Genomic DNA, 18,010 nt, shown 5'->3' with positions numbered 1-18,010 from the left:
CTGAAAGCACAGGCTCACACACCGTTGCGCTTTGTGCTGGAAAGGGGGCGGAGACCAGCAGCTTATTTGCATTTAAAAGACACACCAAAACCGTGTCTTTCCTCACTGGCAAAAATTGACATTTAATGCAAAGTATAATAATAGATCTGTGGTGTATTTTGACACATTCTGTGGACCTAAGTTTTACAGTATATTACATTTTGTGAAAAGGGAATTTGGGGCCCTTTAAAGGGGTTTACCTCGTTAGATTTATGCTGCTCTTTTTGTCCGTTCTCTGCAGACTCTTCATCTGTAGAATCTTCGTCACTCTTCTTCTCGTCTAATGGAAAAACAGAATTCAAGACAATCCTTAAAATACCACAAGCCTTTCATTTTGTCAAGGATGAAGGCACCAAAATAAAACCCCTCCTCATTCAGTTAACTCTTTCACTGCCATTGACAAGATATCTCGTCATTTAAAAAAAAAACGGTTCCCGCCAAATGCGAGTTATTACGGCAATCAGTGTTTGTACTGTTATACAGCAGGTGGCGCTGTTACACACCTTTGGGAAAAAGTACAGAATCACAGAACCTAGAACGTATATGTTTTATCGGTTTTTAATGATTGTTCTGAGTGGAATCTGGGCGGAGTCTTTGACAAAAAACATTAATTATCTCAGCTGTTTAATCAAAGTGATACATTTTTGAAGAAACCTACCCACATCTACGGAGTAATAAAAAACAAACAAAGGAAGATAGAAGAATACGGTTTCTTTTGTTTAAAAGCTGAGACTCTGTTCTTTCATTAGATACATTGTTTGTCCAAACATTCTTCACAGACAATTTACTGTGAGCCATTAAATTTGGTGAAAATGTTAAAAACACTGGCGTAGGCTGGCATTTAAAAAAAAAGGCTGGCGGGGGAAGAAGTAAGAGAGTACATAACATGAGATCATGAAAATTACATTTGAGGTGTGAAGTTTTTAAAAGTAAGCAGTCTGCCAAGTTGTACTGTAAAAGTTATTGGCTCGGGAAAAAAAGGGAGTCGACTCTGAGTCACGGAAAAAATCCCTAGTTATGTGCTCTTATAAACAAAGAAACACAGCAAAGCTTATTGTCCAGAATATTTCCAAACTAGAGTATGATGTCACACTGTGAAAGACAGAAGAAAAAATGTAACTCATTAGACCTTGTTCTTCATCCTTGGCCTCCTCTTCCTCAGGTTTCTCTTCCTCCTCAGCATCATCCTTTATGTCTGGTTGAGCAGTATCTGTCTTTTTGTACTCCGCGTCTGCGGATGCCGAGCTCTTCTGTAGCAAAGAGAGAAATTCACCCAACAAATCATGGTTAAGGCTTATAAGGCCCAAAGCTTTAAATGGCAATACTAGTGAAATACTTAATTTTTGTAGTATCTCGCGCACCTTTCCAGTGCAACAGAAGACAATGAAGAGCACCAGAGGCAGAGCCACTGTAAGAACATAGACAATCCAGAGCCAAGGTCTCTCTTCAGCAGCTGATATCATCTGATTTACCAAACCAGGCTGTAAACACAAACACAAAATCTCTTAATTCACCACCACAAAGCTAAACATGAGTCTAATGTGGCCAATATTTTTATTTTGGTCTTTTATATTGATAAGCGAGCCAAAATAGGAAATGGTCAGAGGTAGAACAGGATCAGAAAATCAAGTGACCCATATTTGAATTTGAATTCTACACAAAAACAAACTTGGCTAAGTGTGTCAAAGCTAACCACCAGGCCAAAGTAGGGTGTTTGCTATAGGTTTTGTGTCACAGATGAACTGAGTCAATTTTCTCATACATAAGAAAACAGTGTATTTTCACAATGTTTGTTTAGTCTTTATCAAAAACTTCAAGGTTCCTTGTGCACTTGGTCAGGTTTTGGCTCTGATAAAACGTACTCAGGTGGTACCCTGGCACCTCGTTTATCAAAAGTGCGTAGAAAAGGTTCAATATTTTGTCGTACGAATGAAATTTAGAATGTGTGTTTATACAAAAAATCTGTATTTTTCAAATGTGCGCACCCAGATTAGTAAGCATTCATTGTTGATAAATCCCACATGTGCACAAGTACAATGCTCGTTCACGGTCATTAGCATTCGGAAACACCTCCAATTTAACATATATGGTGACAACACCTCCCTTTATAAATCACATGAATGTATTCCGTGCTGTCATTAAACAGATCACCACAGTCTTCTGGCTTGTTCGACTAAGCGCATGAAGTCGAACAAGCCTTTTGAAAACGCATTCTTTGCGCAATGCATGGTTTTATAAGATAATTATTTATAAGATATTAATTTTCTATAGCCTAAATTAGACTGTTCAGAAAATATGTTGTAGTTATTTCTTGGTAGAATTGGTCTTAATATGATTTGATAAAGCAATGTAGTAATAGAAAAGCAATAAGATGTTAAAACTATTTTATAATTATGATTAATGTGCAAACCTTTTTTTAGTTAGATTGAATGTTTTTTTCTTTTATTAATTTTTTCATATATTGTTCTGTTAAATTTGTCTTTACATTGTGAATTCAATAAAATGAGGTTTGCCAAATCATGCAGCAAAGCGAGATCAGCCATGAAACTAACTACATTTCAAATGATTTCCAATTCGGCTATTATAGCGTTAAATATATTAACGCCTTCAACTTTATTTGGTATTCAGTTGTATTAAAATATAGTAAGTTCAGAGAGTAAATGCATGTATGTAACGATGACCTCACAAACATGCTAATTATACAGTAGGAAGTCAACCAGAATGCTCCCTACCGCCGTGTTGAGTGAAGCCGTTGGGGAAGGACGGCAGTTAAAAAACATTTACATGTGAAACTTGTTCGCGAAAATTTCACCAGGAGGCGCAAAGGGAGAGTTTTTCGCCTTCAGTATTAACCACATCACATTTAATGTGAAACAGTGAAATTCAATGTGATAAATTCATTATTACATGAAAGGAGGCATCACATTAAAAATTAAAACAAAAGTTATTCACGTTTATAAAATAACAATAAAAAGGCGGAGAATTGAGCCAAATGCAGGTTGTAAGGTTATCATTAAATCATTAGAACAAACGTGCTATGATCAAAGAGATTAATATAAGGTTTATTTTTTCTGCCGATCTAAAGCGACTGCATATCACTGATAGTTATAAGAACACACTATTGTAATAAAAATAACCATGCACTATCTTTTCTGTCCTTATAAGAGCAAACTGTTGAACAGTTTGATTGTTATAAAAAAATCCTTAATCACAGTTTAATGCGTCCCTATTTGCGAGTAAGCTTTTATAATGTATCTTTATTCAAGGATAATCTAATTTCCACCACAGCGCAAACGCAATGAAGTTCAATATTTAATCTTATAATAACATTAGGAAGTCTTCATTTAACATATCACCAAGTAAAACAAAACAGTTAACATATTGAATGCGCTACAGTGCGTTTAAAGCCAAGGCGGGCAGAACCTTTAATGTAATATTATTTTTCAAAGTGTACAATTGTTTTTGATTTTAAGCTCATTTACAAAGATTACCATGAGCGATTATTTTACGCAAAAATGTGCGTCAATGAAAACCATCAAATTGATCACACAGGAGTGGGCAGTTTGAGCCAAGTACTTCAATATGCCTGCAAAGACTATAGTGGAGTATAGACTCCTCTTAAGCGAGTCTGTCTTCTAAGCTGACGAGGACCGATTGGCAGTTCGAGGCTTGCTCGGAGTGGGTGTAAGTCCTGTGACAAGCCGCTAAACCAGAAATAAATACTATAAAGCGACAACTGAAGGCGCGAGAGTGCACAATATCACTATTTTTATAATTATAAATCAACAAGGACTGGAGAAAGTAAACTTCACAAAGTTTACAAATTATTATCAATGAGCTAGAACAGAGGCTGTGTGAAGACGTGAATGAAAAAACATCATATTTGCCAAAATATGCAGTTTATAGACCGTTTCATCGTTATTAAGTAAAAGTGTGACGAAATAGTGTATTTTCCTGTGTTTAAATGACATGCATTGAAATGTTTTAATTTCTCCATGTCAGTAGGGTACAGGCTTTTATGAACAGATTCCACTTCTCAGTTGACGGGGGATGGGACCTAGGAGAGGTGTGAATTACTCAATTTTTGAAAGAGCAGAGTTTAGAATTAATGACCTTGTCTTACCTGCAAGGTGACAAATTAACAAAAAGGGCCATAACACTGATGAGAAACGTAACTCCAAAGATAAACAAAACATCTTAGGCAAAATATGCTTTTTATAATCGTAATGCTCCTAATTTACATTACATATTCAATTATTACATTCTACATATTAAAACACTGCAATGACCTCTCGTTTACATTACAAACAATTAAATGTTTTCATATTTTCTTTGTCAATACAGCACTTTATAAAGTAATTAACTCTTTCCCCGCCAGCCTTTTTTTTTTTTTTAGTTGCCAGACAGCGCAAGCGTTTTTAAACAATCAACTGTTATGACTCGGATTGCTTAATATTAGATCTCTCTCAAATAAAGCGCTTTTTGTTAACGATATGATAACCGATCATAAAATAGACATGCTCTGTTTGACAGAAACATGGCTAAAGCCAGATGATTATATTACTCTAAATGAATCCGTTCCCCAAAATTATTACTATAAACACGAGCCTCGTCTAAAAGGTATAGGGGGAGGTGTCGCTGCACTTCACAATAATTCTTTTAGCATTTCTCAGAAGTCTCATTTTAAATACAATTCTTTTGAAGTCATGGTACTTCACGTATCAACAGCTAATACTAAGGACAAAACATTATTAAAATGTATTCTAGCTACTGTATATAGGCCTCCAGGGCACCAAACAGATTTTATTAAAGAATTTGGTGGGTTTTTATCAGAACTAGTACTGGCCGCAGATAGAGTCCTTGTCGTTGGTGACTTTAACATCCATGTAGATAATGATACAGATGCCTTGGGAATGGGTTTCAAAGACACTGTTAACTCCAAGGGCGTTAGTCAACATGTGTCATGACCCACTCACTTTCGTAATCATACTTTAGATTTAATACTATCTTACGGTATAAATGTGGACAATGTTAAAATCCTTCAGCAGTAGGGATGGGAACCGAGAACCGGTTCTTCTTTAGAACCGGTGCCTAGTGAATCGATTGCTTGGAACCGTTAGCGTACCTGCTTAACGATTCCGCTCGTTGCAAATGTGTCATCATCATGACGTCACAAACGCGCTGCGTTGTTTTGGTTACGCAGCAAACATGTCATCGAGGCAGAAGTGATCTAAAGCATGGTTATATTTCACTAGAAAAGACGCCAATGCGTTCATTTGCAACAACTGTAAAAGTTTAATTTCGGCAAGGGAGGAACAACCTCCAATATGCAGAAACATTTGGCCACACAGCACGCAATCGATTTGCAGCACTGTCGCGTGTTTGATACACTACTACTTAGCGACACAGCAACAACAAATGAGTCAAGTAGCAGCGGAGCTAACGAGACGTCATCTGCTATTAATGCCGAAGGTGACTTCTCTATTTAGTTCATGTGAGCGCCATTTCATTGTGTAAACTTTTACTATATGAATAATAATCTCCATTGTCACTGTCACAAGTTCTTCCTTGACTGTTTAGTCTGTGTTTTTTGTCTGGACCAATGATGGATATGAAAAATTCTATAGGTCCCTGGACTTTGTAGCCTACTTTTAGGTTTGTTCTGAGGTTGCTACACATAATTTGTGTATACTGAGTATGAGCTGTGTTCTTATCAAATAATAAAGCGAGTTAATACAAACAAACAAATTTGTACTTATTCCCTCACCCAATGAGAATCGATAAGGAATCGGATCGATAAGCAATATCGATAATGGAATCGGAATCGTTAAATTCTTATCAATTCCCATCCCTATTCAGCAGAGTGAAAACATTTCGGATCATTATCGGATATTATGTTTGCTTCAGTGGCCTAAGGCTGCAAATCAAACTCCTTGTTACTAATATGGTAGTACGATTACTTCAACTTCCAAAGATGCGTTTCTCAGACCTGCTAACCTTGAAATATGTTTTTGAGTACCATCAGCCGAAGAGACAGAACACAGGTTTTTAACATTTAACATATTGGTTGTGAAAAAGCATCGCAGTCACATTTTTGAAAATAACTTTTCCTATTGCTTTCCCGCTCATTCTGCTTCACAACTCCTTCCTGGTGGAACATTCTTCCTAACTCAGTCCGGTCAACCACATCTCTCATAACATTAAAAAAACTACTTAAAACCCAACTCCTCTGTGAATACCTGACAGACAAAAGAGAAAAGAAAACACTAACCCTTTCTCTCAACAGGTAATGGTCTAGCTTTTGTTGAAACCAGTAACTTTGTATTGGCACCTAATGTATTATGGTTCCTGTATGACATAACCTAACTCTTTGTAAGGCGCTTTGGATAAAAGCTTCTGCTAAATGACTAAATGTAAATGTAAACATATGTAAATTTAAATTTAGGAAACATTTGTGTATATTGTGTGAGTAAATAATCTTCAGTGCGATACCCTTGATGTGTATTAATCACATTTAATGCAGTTGCACTTGCTCTTGACTGCTTTGTTTCATAGGTCACTGATTTGGTGGGCGCTGTTATACATATCATAAAAAAGTACAGCTTTTACAGCACCAAAACAAGTATTATTTATCAAATAAAGATAGAATAATATGGCTCTTGTTTTCGGTTTGTTTAAAAGCAAAGGAAATGTTTTCTCATGTAATAAATGTTCATATATTCAATAAATTAAATGTTATGGTGTGTACCTGAAGCCTATTTATTGTGATTATCACAAATGATTTATGCCTGCTAGTAACTTTATAAAAAAAGGGTGGTGGGAAAATAATTAATAATATACACACATCCTGAAATGGGCAGAATCACAAATGTGTTCTGTTTAATTAAAACTATAGGCCTTTCTAAAGCCACAACTTTACCTGAGGCTCCCTGATGCCTGACATCAGTATCATAATTGTACAATGCGCAAAATGCATGATTCAGCAGTTTTGATGGGCGGAAGTTAGTTTATGGTTTTGGTTGGAAAGGGCATTACAGATGTAATTGCGCTTTCCGCTGTATTACTTGTTATGATGTCATCCAAAGCACATGTGTAAGTACTCTACCTCCTAATTTCCATACGGGTAAGGGAGTAGAAGCTCATCTGCATTTAAACAGAAACACACAAAAAGTTTCAGCCACAAATGGTCATGTTCAACATGTTGAGATGAAAGCTATGTGGTAAATTTTGAGCAGAAACTTGACACATTCTGGGGATACCTCTGACAATTTTTACATTGCAAAAAACGCCAGGGATTGCGGTCCTTTAATGTTACATACAGATGGATAAATATGGGCCATAACATTTTATGTTTTACCTAAATTTGTTTTAGTTCTGTGTTTTTCATTTTTACTAAACAATAGTGGTATATTTGTCCACATTAATTATTGAACTATACTATCCAGATAGCACAGGAACATCTGTAAGATGTCTGCTAAAGATCTGGAAAACATATGCTTTCTTAAAACATCTGCTAAACATCTTAGAAAGAGCGATTGTACATCCATTCTAAATCATACACATCTTACAGATATCTTCTACAGGTCTATATGACATCTGACAGCAGATGTATAGTAAACTGCTGTTAAATTCTAAGATACTTTACTATAGTATACAGTGTTGGGCGCAATGATAAATCAATGAGATTTTATTCGCCCCCCATCGCACACCTTCCATTCGATCGCTTCCAAAAGTCATTGCACACCCTTACTCAATGGGCCGCTCGATTTGAGCCCTCATTCATGGTTCCAATGCGAAAAAATAATGTGGTAAAATATACGCATCTAGGTTTATAATGGTTGTAAAATTGGCCCCATTATAAAGTAATGGTATATTAGCCGCATGTTTCTATGATATCTTCGCCCGGAGCTACGACGCGCCAAAGTTGGGCGCAATGTTTAGTCAATGGGATTTTTAGGGTTGTTTCCACCCCCCTATTGCACCACCCACCCGATCGCTTACAAAAGTCATAGCACACCATTCCAGAATAGGCCCGTCGATTTGATGTATTGTTGTTAGGGGCGTGGCTTATCATCTGCCAGTAAATATTCTCTAGCCTATAAATGAAATAAACCAACCCCCATGTCTCTACGATGTTCTGTGGCTTAGATATAGGTATTGCTAAACGGTTGCTAGTCTAACCTGTTTGGTTGCTAGGGGCGTGGCTTAGCATCTGTCAGCAAAGATACCCTAGGCTATGAATGAAACAAACCAACCCCTGAGTGTCATTGATGTTCAGATGCGGAGATATATGTGTTGCTAAATGGTTGCTAGGGTAACCTGTTTGGTTGCTAGGGGCGTGGCTTAGCATAAGTCAGTTGATGATACTTCAAGCCACAAGTGAAACAAACCAACCCCCATGTCTCTACAATGTTCTGATGCATAGATATAGGTATTGCTAAATCGTTACTAGGCTAACCTGGTTGCTATGGGCGTGGCTTCGTAAAGTTATGAATTTCCTTGGATACTGATTGGATGCCTTAAGTCAATTGAGCCAACCCCCTTGTCTCTAAGACACTTTGCTGCAGAGATATCCACCTGTTTTTTTATAATGGGAGTCTATGAGAACGGTTGCTAGGTTGCTGTAAATGGTTGCTAGGGGCGTGGCATCATAGCATCATGATGATCTTGAAAGACTGATTGGTCGTCTGAGTCAAATGAGCTCAACCCCTTGTCTCTAGACACTGTGCTGCAGAGATATCCACCTGGTTCTTTTATAATGTGAGTCAAGAGGAACGGTTGTTGTGATTGGTTGCTAGGTGCGTGGCATCATAGCGTCATGATGACCATGTGATACTGATTGGTTGTCCGAGTCAAATGAGCCCACCCCCTGGTCTCGAAGTGGTTGTACTGCGAAGGTATTCAGCTCTGGACAGTTATGACAGTTGTGATGCCTTATATGGGCATGTTTCCTGCCACATGTTAAATCAATGGGGCATTTTGGGGGCTCGTACACCCCAGTGGTACAACTTACACCCCATTGCGATGTATGTTCTTACAGAGGCTGATAGGCTCTTCAAATGCGGTAACCATCATGTTTCTACAAAATTCTCGCTCAGAGCTACGTCCTGTCAAATTTCTCATTGAAAGTAACGCATTAAGAGTGTTATCCAGGATTTTGAATGCAACTCAATGGGCCCCATTATAAGTAAAGATAAATTTTGGGGGGAATCTCGCACCCCACAGGGTTACAGCTTACACCCTATTGTGATGTATGTTCTTACAGAGGCTGATAGCATCTTCAAATGTGGTAAACCGCATGTTTCTACGAAATTCTCGCTCGGAGCTACGACCAGTCAAAGTTCGGCGCCTTGTTACGTCAATGGGAAAATTTTTGGCCCCCCATTGAAGACCATCATTGCATACCATTCTCGTACAGGTCGGTCGTTTTGATCCGTGGGCCTACGACAAAAGCTGCGGGAGAAGTAGCGTGCCAAAATTTTGGCAGAAAAAGAAGAATAAAACCGCAAGATATTAAGACTGACGCTTTTCCAAAGCACCACTAATAAGTATGAGCAAAAACAATAGTAATGCTTTTTCAAAGCATCACCAATAATTAACAACAAGTTTAATTGTACATGAAAATCGGCTCAGACTGTTTCGCGGGCTGTGCGTCGTATTCTGTCCAATGGGCTCATGGGATAAAGAGCATCTTGAGTATCTGTCGCTGACCGGTGTAATCTGGGCGTAACCAGTAAAACATCCGGAAATTTCTCGCCTACTCTTTTATGAATACTGATGATATGGACATACTACTTGTACAAGTACTTTTTTCTTCAACTGCATAGTAGGTAAGTAGGCTTTTTCGGATGCAACATTAGTATACGCATGTCCAGTCTATCACCAGGGTATACCTCGCTAACTGCTTTGTGAATACTGACTCTGATATTATATTAGTTTGCCTACTGCTTTTTGCCGACTATATAGTAAGGAATTATGCCATTTTGGATTTAGCCAGTGTGAAACAGACAACCTAGGATTCTGTTTACCTGGGGTTAAGAATAACCCAGAGCTAAAGATTTCAAGTGTTAAAAGTTTGTTGCTTTCCAGGCAATTGAAAAAGATATCCGAGCATGCTAAAACGTCTGTAGCTGGATTTTGCATCAAGTATGCATGAGATGCCTGTAAACATTTAAAAAACAAAAGACTGAAGAAATTGTAGAGAAAGACTAAACAGAGGCAATACGTACCTCAGCAGCTCCCTCCGCTGCTTTCTTCAAACCCCAGCCATCGGAAGCCCACCGATCAGCCACACTGCGGTCAGAGGTGATAAAGAAGTTGTCAAAGAAGATATCAGAGGACATGGACCAGAGCTCCAGACCCACTGCACTGAATGAAGTCATACGGAACGGGTGCAGATCCTCAAAGAAGTCTGGGTTAGGAATCTTCCTGGGTTTCCAAACTCCCTGCATAAAAACATAATATACATTGAAAATGACACCTATTTCCACTTAAAGGTACAGTTTGTAAGAATTTTGCAGTAAAATATCCAAGAACCACAAGGCCAATGTTATATATTTTTTCAGCTGAGTACTTACAATATCTCAAACGTTTCCAACTGCTTTTAAATCCTTAGAAAATAGACATTCTAAACTGTGGACCGCGGCCTTTTAGTCACCTTTCAATGGCGTCATATGCGCGTTACCCTTTGTTACTGCCTTTACTGATGGAGCAACCGTGTGACACTGTCGTATACAGTTATTTGAACACTTAAAACTGCACAGTGTTTTCACACCATCGAATTGGACATTTACTGTAACATCTATGACTAACAATTTAGTTTTAAACCTTACATTACTCGGGGCTAATTCATTATAATGAAATAAACACATGATTTCTCGTTCCCGTCTGAATGATGTATCCACGATACCATCAGCGGTGGAGTTTAAGACAACATGTCCCATCATTCCATCCTGCTACACGATATTTGTCGTTTTGATCATGCGGCCTATAGCTGCTATTTCTACAAACTGTACCTTTAAGCAGCCAATTTGAATTAAAAAGTAATTGGAACTTAAATTATTATTAACTTTTTACCATGCACCTTTTAACCTCTGATTTAATGATGTCTAACACAACTATCGCTGCACAATTTAGATAGCTGCTTACTGGCACAAGGGAAAAGAGCCCACTTTGAAGTTTCATATCATATTTTGTTCTCTAGATACAGCTCAACTATGGCTTTCTCCATTTTATCTGATTAATCACACATTTTTTCTGTGATTAATCAGGATTAATTACACATAACATTTGTGTTTTAAAATATACTTTACAATCTAATAATTTCACATTCAATCTTAAATTATGTAAAAACATTACAGCATCTAACAGCATCATTTTATGAATGAAAGCCAACTATCTGATATTAGTATTGTTACTGATGACGGTATTAAATTGATTATTTTGTGTAACCACATCCCGGCGAATCAAAAGTCAGTTCGTAACATTGTCTTTAAATCTCATTGTACCGTCGCTGGTGCAGCCTGATATTCCGAATATGGTAAGAGGCATTACATTTCCGTGCAGTATTCAACCAATCACTACGCACTAGAGAACCAGCCAATCAAAGCACACCTCGCTTTCAGAATATCAGCGCATTTCTGAGATGTGGAGCAAGAAGGAGATAAAAACATGCACAATATGGGGAAAATACATTGTTTTTTAACCTTAAGATGTAATACAATGTGTATTTACGATTTAAGCAAACAATAAAATTAGTTTTAGCCGCGTCAATTGACCCCTTTGATGCTTTTTAAGGGCCTTAATTTTCTCTAAATTGATTCATCAAATCTTAAAATGTAAGATTTGCTTAAGATGTAATACATGTGCTAATACACATGTGCTTAAGATGTAATACAATGTGTATTTATAATGGGAGTTTGCCCATCCAACCCACATGTGTTTTGTGGATTTGGAGAAGGCATTCGACTGTGTCCCTCGCGGCAACTTGTGGAGGGTGCTCCGGGAGTATGGGATTCGGGACCCTTTGCTAAGGGTTATCCGGTCCCTGTACGACCGGAGCAGGAGCTTGGTTCTCATTGCCGGCAGTAAGTCAGACTTGTTTCCGGTGCATGTTGGACTCCGGCAGGGCTGACCTTTGTCGCCGGTTCTGTTCATAGTTTTTATGGACAGCATTTCTAGGCGCAGCCAAGGGCCGGACGGCGTCGGGTTCGGGGACCACATGATTTCATCTCTGCTCTTTGCGGATGATGTTGTCATGCTGGCCCCATCAGACCAGGACCTTTAGCATGCACTGGGACGGTTTGCAGCCGAGTGTGAAGCGGCTGGGATGAGAATCAGCACCTCCAAATCTGAGGCCATGGTTCTCTGTCGGATAAGGGTGGCTTGCTCACTTCAGGTAGGTGGAGAGTTCCTGCCTCAAGTGGAGGAGTTCAAGTATCTGGGGGTCTTGTTCACGAGTGAGGGAAAGATGGAACGGGAGATTGACAGACGGATCTGTGCAGCTTCTGCAATAATGCGGTCGCTGTACCGGTCAATCTACGTTCCTACTCTTACCTATGGTCATGAGCTGTGGGTCATGACCGAAAGGACAAGATCCCAGATACAGGCGGCAGAAATGAGCTTTCTCCGCAGGGTGGCTGGGCGATCGCTTATAGATAGGGTGAGAAGCTCGGTCACTCGGGAGGAGCTCAGAGTAGATCCGCTGCTCCTCCACATCGAGAGGGGCCAGCTGAGGTGGCTCGGGCATCTTTTCCGGATGCCCCCTGGACACCTTCCCGGGAAGGTGTTCCGGGCATGTCCCACCGGGAGGAGACCCCGGGGAAGACCTAGGACACGCTGGAGGGACTATGTCTCCGGCTGGCCTGGGAACGCCTCGGTGTCCCTCCGGAAGAGCTGGAGGAAGTGTCTAGGGAGAGATCTGGGCAACCCTGCTTAGACTGCTGCCCACGCGACCCCGGCCCCGGATAAGCGGAAGAAAACGAACGAACCAACAATGATTCATCAAATTTTATATTTTTAAGACCCCGTGGACACCCAGTTTGATAATCCCGTGTCATTACAGTTTCCATGTTTCACGGTCTCCATCTTTCCTTATTTGTCCTCCACTGTCCTGTATTTAACAGTGTCTCCCTCATTGTGTCGTATGCACTTAGGCAAAGCAACCAATCCCGTGAAGTGCCACACAGTTGTACTGCAAGATTTCAGTTTTTCTTTTTTAACAAATCTGCAAGAATGTCAACAATTCTGTGTTTTTCTGTCAATATGGGTAGCTGTTTGTACAATAATGAGGGAAAAAAATGAACTTAAATGATTTTAGCAAATGGCTGCAATATAACAAAGAGTGAACAATTTAAGGGGGTCTGAATACTTTTCATACCCACTGTGTAATTTTTATATTTTGTCAATTTTATGCATAGAAATGTGAAAATGCGCAAACGGCGCATTCAGTTACTCATTTTCATCTCCCCTACTTTGACTTATCTACCAGTGCCCCCGCCCCCAAAGACATGATGCGTTGGTGTAAGAGGAGCATTTAATGTTATGATGAAGCAGAAGGACCAACAGAGCAAAGGAGTGAAGCACTCAGTATTGCAACTTAAATTAATTCCGGATCAGAATATAAGAATTTCCCTGGCTAAGGTAAAAAACAGTAAGGATAAGGAAATGTGTTGCGTGTATTTCATGCATGTGAAGCATGTGAAGCATGTAGGAAACATGAGTTTAAACTTTTAGCACTATGCTATTGTGTAAAGCTTTCTAACAATACTGCAAAGCATACAAAATGTTAACTTTAAACATCACGATAAACCCTATTTATTTAAGTCGCTATTGATAACAACCAAACGTGTATCAAGGCTGCTTTCATGAAGAATAATCACTAAAAGCCTTCAGGTCTCGCAGGTTGTTTGAGATATTCACGTGCCCAGGGAGTCCAAGCACAAAATACTAAACAGAGTTCTCTTTCACAGCTTACAGACATAAACACAAAATTACATCAAAATTACCATCTTAACAAGAGTCCTTGTAAAGGCGTGTGTTACAGTATGGTGCACTATGGTGCATCCATGAGCATCACCAAAAATGTCCCTAATATTCCATTCAAAATTATTATAATGTTACCTGATAGTTGGGGTTATCAATCATGGGTGGCTTCCACTTGCCCTTGTAGTTGGGGTTGTCAATCATTGATCTCTCCCATGTGCCACAACCAGGGACGGGCTCACAGGCAGGGTTTGGAATCTGGGGAGCCTCCCACTCACCATCCATATCTTCATCCCTAATAACAAAAACCCACGAGTAAGTGCATTTATATGCGCAGTCTTAAAACTAAACTTAATAAGCTGATAACATGTAAGGTCATGTAAACACGCAAAATTATTTTTCTTTAACTGGAAAAGGTCATAAACAGATTTATTAAATCTGGTGAAATCCTGGCTCAAGTACATTTTTGCCCATTACCCCGATTTCGTGTTGCTTGTAAAGGCTTTTACTGACTTTCTCCTTTGTTTTCTCCGTGTGCATAGCTGATTGCATAATATACGTGTATGAAACATAGAAACTTTCACTTCACATAGCCGATACTGCAGTTGTCTTCTGCTGCAACCATTTCTGAGAACCGCTCCCAAACATAAGATTTAGCAGCTTGACCTTTTCTTTTAATGATGTAAATTCCCAAGCATAATTTCTCCCGCACCTTATCTTCCATATTCACTTTTATTTCTCCGTTTGTTTTGTTGTTGGCAGGAGCGCTTTCGAGATGTGTTATGTTTGGGGTCATCACCCAAGTTAAGTTGCTACTTTATGGCCTACCTTATCAAAGAACCTAATAGAATAGGAAAGTATATACTGGCAAATATTTTATATAGGCTATAAGGAATTTCACGCAACATACTTTTTTAATTTTGTTTTTAATGACCCACTCCGCAAATAAAGTAACAATTTCTTAACCCCCAGCGGGTCGTCTCATTACCGTATTCACACAAAATGCATGTTGAAATCAGCATTAGTTAGCCATAATATACAGTTGAAAGAAAAAGTATGTGAACCCTTTGGGCTTACTTGGATTTCTTCATAAATTGGTCATAAAATGTGTTCTGATCTTCATCTAAGTCACAACAATAGAGAAACACAGTCTGCTTAAACTAATACCGCACAAACATTTTACGTTTTCATGTTTTTATTGAACACAACATTTAAACATTCATAGTGCAGGGTGGAAAAAGTATGTGAAACCCTAGGCTAATGACTTCTCCCTCAAGAGAGCGATTCACACCAGACATCCCAAGAATATTGCTGAACTGAAACACTTTTGTAAAGAGGAATGGTCCAAAATTTCTCCTGACCGTTGTGCAGGTCTGATCTGCAACTATAGGAAACGTTTGGTTGAGGATATTGCTGCCAAAGGAGGGTCAACCAGTTATTAAACCCAAAGGTTCACATACTTTTTCCACCCTGCACTATGAATGTTTACATGTTGTGTTCAATAAAAACGTATAATGTTTGTGCGGTATTAGTTTAACCAGACTGTGTTTCTCTATTGTTGTGACTTAGATGAAGATCAGAACACATTTTATGACCAATTTATGAAGAAATCCAAGTAAGCCCAAAGGGTTCACATACTTTTTCTTTCAACTGTATATTTCTAACGAACGAACAACAACTGCTCCGAACAAGTTATGGTAATAAATAAATTCATCATACAATCATTGAATATTAAATTGATTTTATCAACTTATATTCAAGTAATGTTAAAGAATTCTATGGATAGTAACTATGTTTTTCTTTCAAGACTGTAGGTTTAGAATTGGTGCAATCTCGGTCTCCCTTACGATAAATTCGGAGTATGCATGAAAAGAGTTGCGTGCAAATAAAGTGCATTAACAAATTTGAACAGATTTCAGAAATATATGACAAAGCTGTAAAGCGTTAATTTGACAGGCAAATGACACCATACCGTTTCTGCTTTGTAAACACTGACAAACACTTTTAAACACTATCGAGTTTAAAATCAATGAAACACGCAGCGTGTACTGATGGTGCACGTCAAACAAGTTGTCCCAAAAATCTTGATGACAATTAATAGAACGGCCTGCTTTTACAACTGGATGAGAAAGAAATCCGTGCAGATGTTAAGCATTCTGAGACAACCTCTACCTTCACTGGAATAGACTTCGTGCCATTAACCAGTCATTTCATTGAAGCCTTCATAAAAAAAAATCAGGATAAGTAAATGTTTAACTCTCCATCTCACAGTAAAATGAAAATGTATGACGCTGCAAAACATATTCAAACAATCTATATTAACAATACAATTATTTTTTATGTGCAACCATAACATGCATACTAGTGCTCATGTAATGTCTGAACATAATATTACTGTGACAATATGGGTTGTTTCCATTTAAAAAGTTCAATTTACACGTTTAGTATAAGGGATTCCCTGCTACATGCATCTCTTATCTAAGGGGTCTTTGCCCTGAAAAACATTGAACACCCCTGAATTAAAGTGTGTTTTCATTAGGGAAACTGGTTCAATAGTTTTATTTTTAAAATGGGCTAATATTACTGTCTGACTCCATTCACGTTCACACAGAGTCCTCGCAGCCAGTCAGAGAAACTTGTGAACTTTCAAATAGCTTAAAGTATGTCATGGTACTGATTTAATTTTCAAGGTTATTCGTTAAGAAGAAAGATTAGCATACATGTTGAGCATTTGACTTTTGCCCTTTCTGTCATGCGAAGGTATTCCAGAGCATAACAACACAAATAACAGACACCTGCTAGGTTCATAGAGGACAATTTCAACTCCATTTTTAAAAATGTTGTGACTTACCCTTAAGTGTATTTTATACCAAAATCTACATACAACGCACAGATACATTTGTTTTATACGATCACTTGCTATTAGCCCAAGGGTTTTAGCATTACAAGCTTCTACTTACTGAATACTGCCCTTACTGCTTACATCACTGTTCTCATTATAAAATCACTAATGGCTGATGTTTCAGACGTTTTCTTCACGTTACCTCGGAGTGCAGATGATGAATCTTTCTTCGGACTTCAGTCAGAACTGGAGGTTGTGGAAAAGCAGATTCAGGTTTTAATGAAGAGGCAGACACATCTGCGAGAATTCAAAACGGAGCTGGAAACATCCCGGGCAGAGGCTCCTAAAGCCGTGGTAAGTTTTCGACATGATTGTAATACTCCTACCACTTCTACTCCGCGTTTTTTTGTGCACAGAGCCCAGGCTTCGAGAACAGGACCCAAGTGGACTTCACTCCTGCACCGGCAAACAAACGGTGAAAGGCGCAATTCATGACTGGAGCTATTACCTCTCCACCCAACGCTGCCACCGGTCTTCGAGACCCCGACCAGGAACCACTTTGTCATCTTTGCGAGACGGAACGCAACGCTGTTGGCATCGGAGACTCAATCGTTTGGAACGTACACGCTTCCTTCACTCAAGGTAAGGTGCACTGTTTTCCTGGCGCAAGCGTTCTCGATGTCTCTGAGCAGGTAAATGCGACCCTGAAGGACGACGCTAGTGTCGGATCGGTTGTGCTGCATGACGTCAGAATGTGACAGTCGGAGATCCTGAAGAAGGACTTCAGGAGTCTGGACGATATCGTACGCAACGCATCGCCCACGGCGAAGATCATCGTATCCTACCTACCGACGAGGGAATGCAAAGTTCAGTAGACTATTTACGCTTAATCAATGGTTAATGTCATGGTGTATTGAACAGAAGCTGCTCTTTGTAAATAATTTTGATCTGTTCTGTGAGCAACCTAGGCGACTTAAGCGACCCCAGCAGCATTGGAGCGGAACTCCTGTCTGACAACTTCTCAAAGACGCTACACACCATTTGACTTTAAACGTAGTCTGTGTTCCTCTCACTCAACTGTTAAAAATGTTACCGATTACAAAGGCATAGGGACTGTGTCTGTCCCCCGAATAATACAACTAAATA

The 18,010-nt window shown here is 39.0% G+C and overlaps 1 protein-coding gene across 3 annotated transcripts in view; it reads right to left on the bottom strand.

Annotated features, from left to right (window-relative positions):
* Positions 1 to 18,010, bottom strand: part of canx (calnexin) — a 58,307-nt gene that overhangs the window by 3,141 nt on the left and 37,156 nt on the right. For 2 of the 3 annotated variants that reach the window (XM_056769876.1, XM_056769877.1), the window contains exons 10-14: positions 14,161 to 14,317; positions 10,269 to 10,484; positions 1,401 to 1,520; positions 1,169 to 1,289; positions 240 to 319 (exon numbers count right to left, since the gene is read on the bottom strand). In XM_056769876.1, the coding sequence (XP_056625854.1) occupies positions 240 to 319; positions 1,169 to 1,289; positions 1,401 to 1,520; positions 10,269 to 10,484; positions 14,161 to 14,317 (694 nt within the window). The remainder of the gene's footprint in view (positions 1 to 239; positions 320 to 1,168; positions 1,290 to 1,400; positions 1,521 to 10,268; positions 10,485 to 14,160; positions 14,318 to 18,010) is intronic. The other variant, XM_056769878.1, reaches the window with a different exon arrangement.

This window comes from Triplophysa dalaica, chromosome 16, assembly GCF_015846415.1.
Source record: "Triplophysa dalaica isolate WHDGS20190420 chromosome 16, ASM1584641v1, whole genome shotgun sequence".
In the NCBI taxonomy this organism is placed as follows: Eukaryota; Metazoa; Chordata; class Actinopteri; order Cypriniformes; family Nemacheilidae; genus Triplophysa; species Triplophysa dalaica.
The sequence above is the reverse complement of the archived record's forward strand: the minus strand, read 5'-3'. Positions and strand labels throughout refer to the sequence as shown.